We start from the raw sequence: 17480 nt of genomic DNA, 5'->3' as shown, positions 1-17480 counted from the left end.
GATGTAAAAGCATCAATGTCTTCGTTCTTGCTACTCAGTGGATCTTCCGTAAAGGAGAGAGGGTTTTGTTATTTTAAGTAAATACTCAGCTGGAATTTAATATTCTTATATGTGATTCTCCTTTTTATGAAGTTTTATAAGTGACAGTTTAGATAATGAAATCTCTAGCAGAGCCATTCCACCTATAGTCCTTTTGGGAGCAAGGTATAAATAAATACAGAAATAAGATTTACATAAAGTATATATTTATATTAAATAAAATAAATTAAATCTATTTTATAAATAAATAAATAAACATTTAACAAGTACAAGATGGAACAAAACAAAAATAAAAACTTACAGTAAATGCTGCATAAAGGTTAAGGCATCTTTCTAATATTTCAGACCTCTAAGTATATGTTGAATTTCAAAAGTCCCAGGCTCTCAGCACCCATTCATTAAAAATATTCTAGAAGTCCATTATAGGAGAAAATAATTTATCCCTGTCGAGGGGTAAATTGAAGTTCAAAAAAGATGGTCACAGTCAGTCACAGAATAACTGTCTCCACAGGATGCAGGCTCAGGGAATATTCCCTGAGGTTAGTCTTAAGGCCAATTGGACAAAAGAAGTTATTAAGGAGAATTCATGACAGTGTCTCACTCAGGTGTATGTAGACCTCCCAGAGCCTGAAGCCCGTCACACACTTTGAACTCCCAGTTTCACAGGCTACAGAGCTAAGCTGGAATTACTCATTTTCCAAAACTTAGTTTAAAAGCTGCTCTTGGAAATATTAAAAAAATAAATAAATAAAGCCTCCCTGTTGTCCCTCCTAAAGTTAGAGGTTGCTGCTAGCTCTGCCTTCCTGCCTGCGCTGGCCGAACTTCCCACTTTTCTAGGGACCAAGGGAGGTTTCACTGCTAAAACCGGGAGAGTCCTGGGCAAACTGTGACAAGTTGGTCACCCTATCCTGACTCTTCTGCTTGAGACTCCCCTTCATGCTCGCCTAGGTCCTCCTCAGCCTTGCAAGCCCAAGTCAATTCCACTCTCTCCATGACTCCTCCCAGACCCCGCGGCCAGGAAATGCATCTGGGCATCTGCATCTCGGCAATGAGGCCAGAGCTCCAGGCTGGTGCTGCTCTTGTGACATCTGCTTCCCTCTCTCTCTCCTATGCGATACTTTCTAACTATGGCCTCCCAGACGGCAGCACACGTGTCTTTGCCTTGGTTCTATTCACGAGTCAATGCTTGATCGAAATTGTCAAATTGATTGGGGAGATGTTCAGAAGGACTGAGCCCCAAGCATCTTCCTCCACACTGCATCCAGACTTCTTGCATTTACTTGCAGAAGCATACCTTGCAGCACGAGCTTCGACTCCCTCCAGGAAAGTCTTTGAAGCAGGAAATTCCAACTGAATGTAGTAACCACAAACAAAGCTGAAAGTAATTCTTCAGCGGATTCTTGCCAAATAATTCTGGCAGAGAATAGCCCTGATGGAACTCAGTGAATTAGCAGAAAACACACTACATACCCTAGATAGAGGATCAGACTGAAGTCACTGTGTCCCTACGTTTCACAAAAACTAGACCCCAGAGCCAAGAGAAATCACAGACAGGATGGAAGAGAAATTTCTCCTTTGAACTAATGGCCCTGGGGCAGTTTCTAAGCCTATCAAGATGTGGAAAGGGAAATAATATCTGCAATAGTCAGGCCAAAAGGATGTGGTAGCAGCTTCAGAGCAATTCAGAAGCACAGAACCAATAGCTCCTTATGCAGAGGGATTTCTCTGGCTACAGGTGAGCACGAGGGCACACCGCTCTGCCAACGCTCTGCCATCTGAACTCAGCAATTGTAGCCAAATGATCCTGATGGTTTGTTTCACAGAACTCCCAACAATAACCATGTAAATACATCCTACTAATGGTCACATTGTCTGTGCAGATTTAAACACCATCTTACTATTCTGTTTTCACTTGACTGTTTGATCCTTGGGCTAGTTGCTAATATCATCTGTCAACTTGGCATAGAATTGGGGGAGGGACATATAGGCTTTCAGAATCAACTATAACTTTCAGCTAAGATTTTCAATGGTCTAGATATCTACGTAAGAGATAGTAGATTCAGGAATCAAGTAAATAGCAAAGATCCTCATCATAGTGTCTGGTAGAGCCAAGAAAATGTGAACTGCTAACGCAGGAATCACTCCTTCACATTATCAGGAAAGGGCCGAGAAGAGGACAGAACTTCCCTCACTGGGGCATCATTTCTGAGATAACATTTCACTCAGGCAGCACTGGATGTGCTCCTGCCATCTGTTACTGAAATGAAAGTCCTCCTCCAGGACAGGGACACACCATGGCATGGAACGTGAACAGTCCTTTAGTAGAATCTCAAGATCTCCTCCTCCTCTCCAGGCAGTCTTCCTGCTTCTTTGCTAGCTCTTCCCTACTTCTATGGTTCTTTGGACCTGACCTCTGACAGACGTAAGCTTCTTGGGTTGCATTTTGCAATTCAACTTATCTCCTTTGCTTCCTCTTATTTTCCTTTTTCCTGGATTATGGGCAAAGTAGAAACCAACATTTTGAAAAAGACTTGAATAACAGAAGTTAGAAAAGGGGAGGCATGTGGATGGATGTGTGATCAAGGTCTCCCCTGGTTGCGAAGGTCACGCCTTCCTCTGGAGCTGCAGGGTTTTTAGGGGCAGACATGCCTGTGTCCTGGTTTGAAACAACACAGTGAGTTGATTCCTCTGGAAACACCGTAATGTCACTATGCCGTATCTCCTGTGTTTACTTGTATTAATAATTGCACTAAGTTCAATCAACTATATATTATTCAAAATACTTAAATCAAATCCATCTTTAAAAAAAATAGCTTTAAAAAAAATGTAGCTAGTTCCCAAATGAATCACATTTGCTTTTATTTCAAGTGATTTAAATTTCTTTTATTTGGGTATTATTTCAATAACAGTAATGAATATATATCTATATACCAATGTCTGTATCTATATCTAGATAATACATAAGCGCTTCTGCAAATAAAATCATTTAACGTGACTTACATTCTATACGCATGGATTCAACGTTATTTTAAAGTTATGTGAATTTGAAATTACAAATTATGTGATACTGCTTACAGAGTCAACCAATCTAACATAGATCACAGATAGATTCCTTTATTTCAGCATCACATGTAAAAATGCCAATACCAGGTCAAAACTAAAGATCAAACTTCTTTTGCATCTAGAATTTCCAGAGATGCTGTTGGTGAACCGGAGAAGGCAGGGAAGGAGATATCAAACAGTTTTTTCTTAAATTTGGAACACGCAGCAATTGTTGTATGGACATAGAAACACATACATATACACATGTGAGAAATAAAATGAATTTAACACAGTTTGGAAGAACGTCCTTTCCACAGCTAATCCTCTACGTAGGTAATAGTAAAAAAATCAATTTTTAAGCTAAACAGGTATTCTTCATATAACACTTTAAATGTTTAACTTAGACAACAAATATTAGTCAACTGATGAAATTTTCTTATTCTGTCCTTTTTTATTGAAATATAGTCGGTTTACAATGTTGTGTTAATTTCTGGTGTACAGCATAGTGATTCGGTTATACAAATATATATTTCTTTTCATAGTCTTTTTCATTACAGGCTATTACAAGGTATTGAATATAGTTCTCTATGCAATACAGTAGGACCTTGTTGTCTATTTTATAGCAGTTGGTATCTGCAAATCTTGAACTCATGATTTATCCCTTCCCACCCTTTTCCCCCCCAGTAACCATAAGTTTGTCTTCTATGACTGTATGTTTCTGTTTTGTAAATACGTTCATTGCATCACTTTTTTAGATTCCACATATAAGCGATATCATATAGCATTTTTCTTTCTCTTTCGGATTTACTTCACTTAGTATGACAATCTCCAGGTCCATCCACGTTGCTGCAAATGGCATTATTTTATTCTTTTTTGTGGTTAAGTAGTATTCCATTGTGTATGTATGTGTGTGTATGTGTGTGTACACCGCATCTTCTTTATCCAATAATCTGCCCATAGACATTTAGGTTGCTTCCACGTCTTGGCTATCGTAAATAGTGCCGCTACGAACATTGGGTGCATGTATCTTTTCAAATTAGAGTTTCCTCTGGATATATACCCAGGAGTGGGGTTTCTGGATCAAATGTTAAGTCTATTTTTAGTTTTTTGAGGAAATACTGTTTTCCATAGTGGCTGCACCATTACTCTGTCATTTTAATGGTGGACACAACATTTTCCCATCTCTCTGACTTTAGAATAGAATCATAGCTAGGTGCACATATAAATAACCTTCACAATCATGTTCCCCTTCTCATTTAAGAGGTAAAGAATACAGGGTCACTTACCCAGAGTCACACAGCAAGTTAGAGAAAGAGACGGCACATGCCCCAGGGCTCCGGAGCCCCACACCCAGAGCATGGGCTCTGGTCAGAGGACCTGGAGTCATGCCCAAGCTCCATTACCACCATCAGGGTTGCCTGATCAAAGCTCTTAGCCCCACTGAGCCCCAGCATCCTAAGGGTTAAAAATAGTATCAATCTATAGGGCTATTTTAAGAGCTAAATGCCACAATGTACATGAAATACTCAGCCCTGAATCTGGCACATTGGAGGCGGTCAATAAATATTGACTGTTATCTTTACACAATAATATTTATTCAGTCTTAAGTCTTAAGCTTAAGTATTAATAAAATACTGGGGAAAATTAAAGTCAAACAGTATTTTACACAATAATAAAACAGCATGATCTTTACCCAATAAAATACTTTAAAAGAGTATTGAAAACACCTATCTTGATAACGAACATCAGAAATGCCAACAGGTCTCAGAAATCAAGGCATAAACTTTGTTGTCCAAAGTGCTGGCATCAAAGGGAGGCAATTTCATTTTTTACCCATTAAAAAAATGGAATTTGGTGTTTAACTTCTTCCATTATTTTGATAAGAGTATGATGGACTGGAGTTTATAAAACGTCTCTATTGAGACATAATTCACAGACCATAAAATCCATCCATCTGAAGTGTAGAGTTTAGGGGGTTTTCGTGTATTCACAGAGTTGTGCAACCATCACCACCATCTAACTTTGGAACATTTTCATCATCCAAAAAGAAACCCGGGAGCCACCAGCGGTGATTCAGCTGATTGGGAATTTGCACATTTTTTGACAGGATTTTTTACTATTTCAGGATCTGGGAGGTGTCACACTTTTTGCAACCACGTGAGACCACAGCAGTTTCCCAACTTGTTTCCTCTTACTGTCCTCAGCTCCTGCTTCATCCTGCACACCCACATTTCCCGTCAGCCCTGCCACTGCTTTCTGTTCTGTGTTTGATCCCACCAAGTGGATTTCAAGGACTGACTCTTCAGGAGGAGAATTTGCAGAGCTCACCATTTCCTTGCAATTCCCTTGCTTGTCTTAACCTCAAGTCCAAGTTTTAATTCAGCCTTGTCAAGGCTGGGAAAAGGAAAAGCATTCCACACCTACACATTTGTAACTGGGGCGTAAAGCACATTTATTGGTCAAAAGTTTACAAATTGAGAGGTTGTTTTTCTTTTTTGGCATTTTAATGGAGGTTTTTTTTTTGTGCAAATTTTATTTTTTAATGATGTCTAGTTCATTTATTATGTTATTTTCAGGTGTACAACAAAGCAATTCGATTGTACACATACACACATGTATATATTTTTTCAGATTATTTTCCGTTATAGCTTATTACACAAAATTGAATATAGAACAAACTGAGAGCTTTTAAGAAACCCACAGCAACCTGTACAATATAGAAAATATAAAAATTCACCATCTCCTATAAAGAATTTAACAGGTAATTAACTGTTATTCCCTAGTTTTGGATGATATAAAGAGAAAGCCTATTAGATAAATTTCTCTGATTTTTTTAGTTAACATTTAAATTATTTCTTAGAAACACCACGACTAAAGGTCACTGTGATGCTGGAGAAATTTTGGTAGCAATTTGTGTTTTATATGCACCAAGAGAGTGAGACAATCATTTGAACTCACTGCACATCTTTGAGGAACACAATCAAGTCAAGGTGGTATAGGAAACGGAAAAGTCATCAGATAAACCTGCATCTCCAACTAGATGCCATTCCTGTGACAGAAAAAAGCCAAGCAGAGACCACAGAGATAGAGCCAGAAGGGACCTTGGAGATCATTTACTCCTAACTCTACCCACATGGGAAGCCACTGAACCCAGGCACCCAGCCAGTTAGGGGAAGTTCAGGGGCTAAAGGATTATTTGAAAATGGGAGCCTGGGGAGTAGAAAAGAGTGGGACGGTTAGTCTCAGGTTGTCTCACCATGACTGCACCTCCATAAAGGAAGGTTTGAAAAATAACCAGAAGGACCTCAGCTCCAAGTTGGACTGGAAATGGAATAGGAGAGAATCATGCAATTCTTGGGAATACAAGAAAGGTCGGATTTATCCTTTTCCCAACAAAGCCTAAGATTCATTCTTCACCAGAATCTAAGAGCTAGTAAAGAAAAAAAAAAAAAAAAAAAAAAGGCCGCGGTGATGACCCAGCTGGATGAGGCTGGGGCTGGCTTACTTGGGGCTGGGGGCTGTCAACGAGGTGAGAGAAGATCTACTCACACCGCTGTTTGAGTAGTGGGATTGCTCCGGCCCCATTAACATCACAACACAACACAGCCGAGAGGGGAGATCTCAGCAGGGCCCGCACTCCCCTCTGCAGGAGGCACCTGGCCCCACCCTGCTGCTGCGATGCAGAAGGCTCCCGTGGCTAAGCTGCTGCTGGAAACTTGGACTTTACCCAGGACGGATCACCAAAATAGCTCTTGCAAAGGGAAACATCAACAATGCAGTGTGCTGGTCTCAGGAAAGAAAAATACTCTCCATCCCAGTAAAACAGAGCTTGCTTCAGAGTCGTTAAATCTCTCGCCTTAAGTACCCTGTGTTTTGACACATCTGTTTTATAGGAGGATCCTTAGGTTTATGGATCTACAGTCATGGAACAGTAGTACCTCCCGTTCAATCCAGAACGTGGTGTCAGTTCCAGCCCGTATTAAACCTCACTGGGGTTCCACTGCTTCATTGGCAGAAGAAATAGCTGACAGACGGTGAAGTCCCTTCCAGCTCTAAAACTTGGCTTCTAATGGCACAGTCCATCAAACTTCCAGGTCAGTGCCACGAGCTTTCACGGAGAGACAGGTGAAATTCTGCTTTCTTAGGGCCAGGATCGGAACACACGCAACACAGATTCTGCTACCGAGGAACTCATCATACCATACATTATTTATGGATTAAGATAAACTTTCTTCTTCTCACATAAGATATTAAGTGTCAATTTCCTGGCTTTATTGTAGTTGCTAAGACATTACCATTGGGGCAAACTAGGTGAAGGGTACACCAGACCTCTTTGTACTCCTTTTTAAACTTACTGTGAATCTGTAATTATTTCAAAATAAAACAATAATAAAAAAGATTAAAAAACCGCTAAGCTGAAGACGTCTGGAGAGGATTAATTAAAATAAGTAAAATATAAGGCATTAGAGAAACCTCTTTGTTTTAAGTAGAAAGAATTGCTTCTGAGTTTGCCATCCTGGCGAAACTGGAGCAACTAGTTGCTTATTTCGAAGTTGCTTTGTTTTTCTCCTTTAAAAAGATAAACAAATTCGACCTCAAGGATCTCTCCCAGCCCCACAAATTGACATTATTTGTGTCTTAGTGGTGTTAAAAAGTTAGTTATATATGAGAACTTAGTTACAAAATACATGTTATTATATATATTAAAATGTATATGAGATATTCATTTATATATATATATATATGAGAAATAGCAACCTAGGGCTAATGGAAAAAAACCAACCAATCAACAAATCCCATCAACATTGTCTCTTGTTTCAGAGGAAAAGGAGGCAGAGATCAAGCACCCCAAACTTGTTTTCAGGTTTATCGTGAATTTGGCCATCTGCTCCAGTGGGGCAGTTTGGAAAAGATGAAAAGTGACAGAAGTAAGGGCAGTGAATCTAGATTCCACCCCCTGTGCTTCCCACAACAAAAATGTACTTTCTACTAAAAGTAGGGGGTTTACTTTTAACCCTACGCACACAATAAAGGCTCACCCATCATCCCTGAACAAGACTTTGCTTGTGTTCGCATTCATGGCGAAGGGTTTGTCATACAGCATCCCTTGCCCTGGTCCCCCCAAAGCCAAGCAAAACTGGCTGGCTTTCACAAGCACTGAAGCCTTCACTGTGAGTGTAACAGACCTCACTGGGTAGAGACAATTTCAGTACTTCTAACAGCCAGACAAAGGAAATGGCTCAGCCTGCACCTGGTGTGCAGAGGAAACAGGAGAAAGAAATGTCCAAATCAGGTAATACAAAGGCACATTTTCTTAAGGCAATAGGCCCAGTTTCTCTCCCAGGGTTCTGGGGTGGTTTTTGCCATTATTGCTACTACTTTGTTTTGCTGTTTAAATTCTGGGTGCAGTTGTATATTAGATGAGAATCTTTATAACAGAGACGATCTCCATCAAACCAGACTAGCGAATATAACACACAGTTCATGTGTGTATGATAGCCAAACTTCCTATCAAAAATTCATTTGCAATCTGTAGGACAGTATGGAACTTACAGCTCAGCTTTGCTTTGAGTTTATGAAAGGAAGGCTGGCCTGGCTGGAGGAAGACTTCTGAAGGAAACCTTAAGAAAGGAAGGGCTAAAACTCCCTAATAGGTACCTAAAAATAAGATTTTATGTATGCCAAAAATAAAAGTTGTTGATGGCTAGATTTTTTTAATGGCAAAATTCTAGATAAATTTGTCAAAGCAGAATGTTTATCATTTTTCAAGGCCTCTGCTTTACCAGCCGTGGGCTTTAATGCTTCCTAGACGTCTAATCCAGTGGAGGTTGGTGGTCAGCTTGGCCCCCTCACCACTGAGCGTGAGATTAAAATCCATCCCTTTGTGAAACGGCCAAGGACTGTGTCACGGCATTTTAATAAACTTCTCCAAAGGAGAGAAATTTTTGGGTTTTATAGTGACTTAAAGGCCTTTAGTTGTGGTTGTTTGAGCCTCAGGGCTTTCCTCTGAAAGCCTGTCCCCTGACCAGCTGAGGTGTAATTTCATGTAAATGGTGCTCTTTTTCCATTGTTTGGTATTGAGCAGGATCAAAAAGGATTTACAGTCAAATGATCCACATCTATTAAAATAGGCTGTGTCCCACTTCCTGCTTTGACCAAAAAAAAAAAGGATTTAATTTTAAGGCCAGGTCAATGGACTCCTGGCCTGTCTGAAGTCAAAGGGATGCTGGCCAAAAGGCCTCATGGAGAAAAACTGAGAAGGTTCACATTTTTTGTCTGTGAAATGCTGTTCTACTCAAGGCATTCCCCAGCCTGACTTTGTTTTGCTTTTGCTAAACCCAATCCAGGCTCTAGCCCAGGGCTTGATGTTTTAAAAATCAGGGGCTTTAACACATATTACCAAAAAGTTAGACCAACTCAGTGAAGCTGCCCCCAAATAATGAGAGCGGAGGACATAGAGAAGCAACACGTAGCATCATTTGGAAACTAGACAATCTTCTTACTTACTGAATAATTACTTAACACTTAGTGGCTAATTCTCAGAAACCTCCTTCTGACTTGCTCCTTACAAACCAGCCTGCAGTATTGTCAATTACTGGCATGGGACAATCAGACATAGCACATTATCTCCTTCCAAAAGTGGGTCTTTTCTTGTAATAGGTTTCATCCTAGGATATAGCTTTAAAAATTCCTCACCTTTACAGCCAAGTTTGTTTATGTGTTCATCTAGAAATACATTCACAGAACAAGTACTTACTTCATGCCTGCTAAGTGCTATGAGCTGATACTTCATGCCTGCTAAGTGTCATGAGCTGACCCAGGTCCGAGAAGACAGCGGTGCACAGGAAGAAAGAGGCTCCCACCTGACATTCTGCTTTGGGGAGACTCACGTACCCCAAGTCGCCTGTGAACTGGACACATCCCCCAGACAGGCACTTGCTTTGAGCTCATCTTACTCGAAGAGGCCATATGGGAAAAAAAAAAAAATTTAAAACCATTTCCATGACCATGAAAACCTTTTGGAATCTTAATGTCTTAAAACGCATCAAAAGCATGTCTTCCAAAAGGCTTCCTTGTCTGTAGCAAATGAACATCTTTCTAAGCAAATGACAAGGATGAATATTTCTAAGCCTGATTAGACCAGAGAAGGCATGCTCTTCTCCGTATGGGTTTCCGTGTGGTAGATTCATCCTATTTCCAAAATGGCATAAAAATTCTGCAGTAATGTATAAACATATGTTGGCTGATATGACCTGAAAGATCAAATTGTCGAAGTCTTACAAGTAACAATGATTCACTAACAAACGGTCTGTTCAAGCAGGGAAAAAAAAAAAAAAAAAGAGAAGAAACCATCTCCTCTTGTCCTGTATGACAAATTATTTCACACATTCTCTTTTAAATGTTCCAGCTGTGCTAAAGAACAGCTGTTATACTCAGTGAAAACACCACATTAAATTATTGTCATGTTCAGTAAAAGGGTCTAATCATTTTTTGAAGCTGTCATTTTTTTAAGCACATGAATAATTCTAAACCTTTCCTTAACTTATAAAACAATGTTTACCTTCCTAAATGAGGAAGATTAGTAAAAGGCTTATAATCATCTCCAAGCTTACCCTAGAGTCACCCACTGGATTTTCAGTGATCACAGAGAAACATCGACATTTGTCAACATAAATAATACTTTTCAGTTGTAAATTTGATTCCATAGTCAAATTTTTAAAAAGTAACTTGTTGAAAATACCCAGTCTTTCAGTGGGATGTCCCCTCATCCTCCTGTATACCTTTAAGGAAGACAGTTACCTAAAAACGAGAGTTTCATGTTCTGGAATACCATACTTCCCTTTGTGTTCTTCAAATAATTTCCTCAGCTCCTCCATGTAGGTCTTATGCAACTCCTCAATCTGCTCTGGGCTTGGGTGCGGGGTCTGACGAACAGGGATTGGGCGGCCAACTGCCAAAAACAGAGAACACATCATATATAAGAAACCAAAACCACTCCACCGCAGACTACTGCCTCAGATGGACAGCCCTTAGAAAGGTCTGCCAATCCGAATCCAACAGGCCCGCCGGCTCCAAACCCTGTCTCATTTTACTGGCTGCCTATAGTGGTCCCACCATCCCTTTTGCTAACAAATGAAGAGCGTCCCTTCTCAGCAGATGCTGGATTGTCAGGACCCTGGTGATTCTGACTTGTGGAGTCAAATGAACTACTGTGCTAACTGCAGCTGTGAGGTGGGAGGATATCGCTGTGTGTGCACGTCACCAGCAGATTCCCTCGGGTACAGCTGACAGCCGGCCCACAGTGCCCTATTATGCCTGCCTGGGAAATCTTGAATCATGAGACATCAACCCTCTATTTGGACTCTTTTTAATATCACCCTAAAAAATGAAAAGAAATACATATCCTCACTGCTAAGTATCTAGACCAAAAAACACACATAATCACAAGGATTCTTTTGCTTGTAACAGTAGAAAACAAAACCGAACCGAAGTCTCAATAGAAAAATTATTTAATAAGCCACAGACCATTCATTCAATAGAATCTTACGCAGCAATTTAAAAAAAAAAACTGAAATAGTATTTTTGTAACTATGTATGGTGACAGATGTTAAATAGGCTTATTGTGGTGATCATTTTGCAATATACACGAATATCAAATCATTATTTTGTGCACTTGAAACTAACATGTTATATGCAATTATATCCCAATTAAAAGAATGAAACATATCTGTATGTACATACACACCCAGAGATGTCTAAAATGTATTAGGTTTGGGAGTTTGAGATTTGCAAATCTTAACCATTATATATAAAAATAGATAAAAAATAAATTTCTTCTGTATAGCACAGGAAACTATATTCAGTATCTTATAATAACCTTTAATGAAAAAGAATATGAAAACGAATATATGTCTGTATATGCATGACTGGGACATTGTGCTGTACACCAGAAGTTGACACATTGTAACTGACTGTACTTCAACTGAAAAAAAAATTAGAAAATAATAAAATGTATTAGGCAGAGAAAATTATAAAATAATATGTATGATCCTATTTACTTAAAAATTTTTCTATTTCTGGGTACATTATAAGCTTTAGCGTATTTAAGAAAGTCAGCCAAGAGAGACTTTTCATGATTACTTGGAGAGAGGGAGGTAGAGTTGAGGGAAATTGCATTTATTTTATTGGCATTGTATGAATTTTCTACAATGAGAATGCATTTGTGTCACCTGTGTTATTAAAAATGAACTAATTCATTTTTAAAAACCTGGCAACTTTCACGTGTGTTTTAAGGCATCTATGTAGCAAATAACTTTTACCTCACTTGTCTCAGATTTTTAGATTAGATTCACGTGGCTCTGGCCTGCTCTCCTGGGTCCTCACTGCTACTCATTGCGCCCTCTGCTGGTCTGATGCTGCTACTGATGGCAAGAGCTGAAAATGTACAGACGTTCAACCACTCTTTGGACAGCAGACTGCTTCTTACCTTTGATTAGCTTGGCCGTGAGGTCAAGTGGGGCTGTACGTAATGGAATGGTACTCTCAAGGTTTCCTTTGCCTACCCCGAGTCTCCCCATGCTACCTCCAAGGCTCAACTGATGTCAGTAACAAAAGGTGGTTAGTCACGAGGACACCAGAGAAAGAAGGAAGTGATAAATGACAACAGTATGGGAGGTAAGGGAACACAGAAAAGGGAGTGATATACACACACAAACACACACATATATATTACAATGTATTGTATATTAAGAACATATCTATCTATACTTATACACAACATTATACATAATCCATGTATCTATGTATAGATACATATATCTCCTTACTGAAAAATTCTCAAATTGCTAAGTTTTTAACCACAATAGCCTCAAGAAACTCATGTACAACCAGAAATTGACACACTGTGACTGTACTTCAATTAAGAAAAAAAGAAGCTCATGTAGTTTTCCTTTGACAGCTTGGATGTCAAACTTATGTACAGCATCCATGAGTCCTTTGTAGTTCACCATAACCATCTCGCTGTCAGCTGTGGTTGAAATACGGACTAGGAGGGGCTAATAGGGTGGAGTGGAATTGGGGGCTGGTGTCACGCAAGAAGCACTAGGCTGGAGCAGACGCAGTGCGAGTTCACCACGAGGTACACTGAGCTAATAAGTAACGGCCCGTCTGGCCTTAACTTCCACAGGTACAGGATAAAAGAGTAGGTGATCTTAAAGCTTCCTTCCAGCTCTGAACTTCATTGTTGTTTGAGGGGAAAAAAACTGAGAAATTTACATGCAAACTGAAAAAATCTACCTGTAAATCTACTAGCAAAATCCATGGTTTTATAGAAAGAGCTTCTGTTTTCTTAGTGAGATGATCCCAAGGAGAGAGATCACGTGCAGCTATCCTCGGTGGGAGGGGAGCTTATAAAAAGACACAGTGGTCTGAGAAGATGAAGGATGTTGTTCCCAGCTCACTTCAGTTAGGACTTGTGAATTCTGAATCATTGAAACTTGTTTCCTGTGAGCTACCCTGCAATTAATTTCAATCCTGTCCTTTTCCTAGTAATGGCTTTATCATATGCCAGATAGTTCAGATAGTTCTTCCACAGAGTCCAGACACACCCATATACTGAATTCATCATCATAAGACTTCCCGGTAAACCGTGAGACAGTCATATTTGTCTTTCTTTTATTTATGTGGAGAGAAACTGAGATGCTGGATGTTCCTAAACTATAGACACACACACACACACACACACACACACAAAAGAAATTAAATATTTAAACTCAGAACTCCTGCCCCTTGTTACTAACCTAACCCAAAATTGGATTAGAGAGGAAGAAACCTTTCTCAATTACTTTTAAGGGATAAAGACAGAGATAACAAAACAAAAACTTGCAAATCTGAGAAGGGTCCCCAGAGCCTTAGACGACCAGAATTCCCTCTCCCCACAAAAAAGGAGATTTTTTTCCCACTAAGCAGAGGAAAGCTGTTTTCAACATAAGACTACGTTAGTTGCAAACTGCTGCACGGATCCCTTTTTACAACACAAAGGGAAAAACAGCTGCGCCAGGCTGCTGTTGGACACAGAACTCCTTGCCCTGGAAAAGTCAGCTAACTTCTACCTGTGGCGGATTCAGGAATCTTAGCTCTTGTTTATATCTCAGTGCTTTTTACAGCAGTTGTGCTCCTTTGTTCCCTTTTCCAATTCCACCCAACATTTCGAGATCAGTTATGCCTTTATGGCCTCCCACAGCAGCCTGGCTCTAATTTCCATGCTGCTCTGTTGTCTTTACCTAAGATGAGGAACATTTACAGCTGGAAAAGAGCTCAGAGATGGGCACTATTTCCTTCTCATTGAGGCAAGGAGTAGATCTTTCACCATAAGAAGACTTTGTTCTATTTTTTCTTTTTTTGTAATTATGAAAATTCTGCAGAGTTTTTCTCTATAATGGTCTCATGCAGGAATTAGTCTTTCTGTAGCTGCAACAGAGCTGTATGCCAGAGAAACTAGGCAGATTGCTGTGTGGAGTGGGGTTGGGAAGAGTCAAAACCTGGGTTCAAGCACAACCTCTGGCTTATGGTGGAGTCTCAGAAGATGCCCAGTGTAAGCAGGTGTGTGGGTATGTATACGTATGCGTGCGCACACACACACAGACACACCGTCTCATGAACATTTAATAAGTACTTAATATGTTGTACTGGGCACCATATTAACCCCCTTAGCATTATCATCTCCTTTAATCCCTCCTTTACAATTCAAATTTAAGTTGGGTTCCCCTTCCTTTCTGTTTCAGAAAATCCCTTAGCCTGCTTTTTCCCCAGCAGGATGAAATGACTTGAATTGAAACAAAATGGGCTGCTTATGTCCTCCAGTGCCTCCAAACCAGTTTTATTACACATTACTTTCCCTATCTTTTCTCATTTAAAAAACCCAAACCTATAGAAAAAATAATGCAATAAGCACTTGCACGCCCTTCCTAGTCTAGATTTGCCAGTTTTAAACGTTTTGCACATACATGCAACATGTATGTGGATATCCACATGTAGTATTATTTTTACAGAACCGTTTGAGAGTAAGTTATAGACATCATTGATTCGATCATGTTATATCCCTAAATATTCTGGAATGTGTATCTAAGAACAAGAACACTGCCCTGTATAACCCCACCACCATCATAGCCAAGGAATTTAAACTCTGCACAACTGTACATTGTACTTGATCCACATTCAAACTCGATTCGTAGTCTGCGTCACGTCCTTTATGGTTGTTCCCCTCCAGTCCATCACAGCCGCTGGGAGCTCTCTCTGAGCACTGTCTCTCTCTCCTTTTGGTCTTTAACGACATTGATATTTTTGAAGTCTAAGCCAGTTGTTTTGTAAGCTGAACCACAACCTGAATTTGTCAGATTATTTCCTCATGATTTGATTCAGAGAAACATTTTGGCAGGAATACTTCCACAGGAGAATCAAAGCACAGTTTGGCAGCTCCCAGCATGCTGGTCAGGAAGCCGCCTTCTGCTCTGAATACCAGCCCACACTCACCAACCCCCCGGGGTGAACAGACAGCTTTCCCAAGTGTCATGCCATCTAATGCCCAGAATAACCCTAAGAGAAGACAGGACAATTAGGATAGTCTCCTTTTGAAGCTGTAAAATCTGAGGCTCAGACAAGGTAAATGAGACATTCTAAGTCACTCCAAGTCTGACCTCAAACCCACACCGTGTCCTTCTGTACCTTTGGCTGATGCGTAATAAACGCCTTCTTAATGTCAGTATCGATGTCTGTGTGTGGCTGGTACCTAAGCGTTCATTGCAGCCATCACACTGGGTGTACAGATGGAAAGAACCAATTTATTAATGGCGTTGTTTGCATTTTTTCAATGTTGCAATAAGAATGAAAATGAAATAAACCACATCCATAATCAGAAGACAGGCTCAGGAGAAAGTCAGCGGAAGTCTTGAGGCTGGAAAACACGCGATTGGAGCCCTTTCTGTGCCACAGGCAAACACAGCTGATAAGTCTGTCTGGGTGCCCATAATTCAAATAATCAAGCCCTGGGAGGAGAGAAAGCTCTTCTGTATGGTAAGTGCCAAGGAATTAAGATAGAAGGAATACTAGAGTTAGAAAATCACCAGTTTGCAACCATGTCCATGATAATTGATGCAAGGGAGAATTATCAATGGATAGTAAAACCATCAAGTAAAGTTTGATGAAGAAAAGGAAAATTACAAAAGTCTCCAAGTTACACTACCCCCAAGTTACTTGTTAATGTAAAGGGGAAAAAAGCTTTATATTTATAAATATTAAAAAAAATACAAATAAAGATTTATAAGGATAAATCTATAAATTTACCTTTAAAGTAGAGGACAAACACTTTACCCAAGTGATCAAAGTTAGTATCACCAACGAGACAAACTGACATCAAGTGCCTCCCGATGTTATTTACTGAGGACGCAATACCATTTCTGTGGGACTTTTGCCAAATGCATAACTGCAATATAACCATGAGGAAACACACCAACCCAGCTTGAGAAACATTCTGCAAAACAGCTGACCTATACTCTTCAAAAGTGCTTATGCCATAAAGACAATGAAAAGTTGAAAAACAATCTCAGCTTAAAGTAGGCTAAGGAAATGTGAAAATTAAATGCAAGTATGATCCTGCTTAGGGAAAAAACACCCACCCCCTCCCCCGCAAAGAAAACCCCAGAGCTAAAAAGGAAGTTATTGCAGCAGTTGGTGAAATTGGACTATGGAGTGTACACTAGTCAGCAGCACTTTATCGATGTTAAATTTCCTGCATTGTACTGACATTATGGAAGAGAATAATCTTGTTCTTAAGAGATATACGTAGAAGTAATTAGGAACAGAGGGGAGTGTATAGCTCAGTGGTACAGTGTGTGCTTAGCAGGCACGAGGTCCTGGGTTCAATCTCCAGCACCTCCGTTAAAATAAACAAACCAACCAACCTAATTACCACCCACCCCTCAAAAAGTAATTAGAAGCAAATGATCATGATGTCTGCACTTAAACAGTTCCGTGATACCAATAATAGAAAGCATATTTGTGGTACCGTTAGAGAGAAATAAAAACTGTAGCAAAAATGTTTACCACGGGTGAGTCCAGGAAAAACGCACACAAGCGCTCATTTTACTCCTCATGAAACTTTTCTGAACATTTGAAATTTTTCAACATAACATTTCAAAACTTAAAATCAACACACACTATGACACATGAAATTTCCTCTTTTAACTAGTGAATCCTTTGTGTCTTGCTTTCTTGTCCAGACAGCATTCTGTCCTAGCACCCGTACTGGCCCTATGACTTGAACTTAATGGTAATTGATCTTAAAATGTTTAATGTGTACTCTGATTTCCGGAGACTTAAGAATTGCAGTCAGACAAGCCTAG

General features: G+C 39.7%; 1 protein-coding gene across 2 annotated transcripts in view; it reads right to left on the bottom strand.

Moving 5' to 3' along the window:
* Window positions 1-5512: 5512 nt before the first annotated feature.
* MOGAT1 (monoacylglycerol O-acyltransferase 1) overlaps window positions 5513-17480 on the bottom strand; it is a 32926-nt gene continuing 20958 nt past the window's right edge. For both annotated transcript variants that reach the window (XM_006186897.3, XM_032480341.1), the window contains exon 6: window positions 5513-11032. In XM_006186897.3, coding sequence (XP_006186959.1) covers window positions 10878-11032 — 155 coding nt within the window. In that variant the 3' untranslated portion in view covers window positions 5513-10877. The remainder of the gene's footprint in view (window positions 11033-17480) is intronic.

The sequence above is a fragment of the Camelus ferus genome, chromosome 5, assembly GCF_009834535.1.
Source record: "Camelus ferus isolate YT-003-E chromosome 5, BCGSAC_Cfer_1.0, whole genome shotgun sequence".
Taxonomy (NCBI): domain Eukaryota; kingdom Metazoa; phylum Chordata; class Mammalia; order Artiodactyla; family Camelidae; genus Camelus; species Camelus ferus.
The sequence above is the reverse complement of the archived record's forward strand: the minus strand, read 5'-3'. Positions and strand labels throughout refer to the sequence as shown.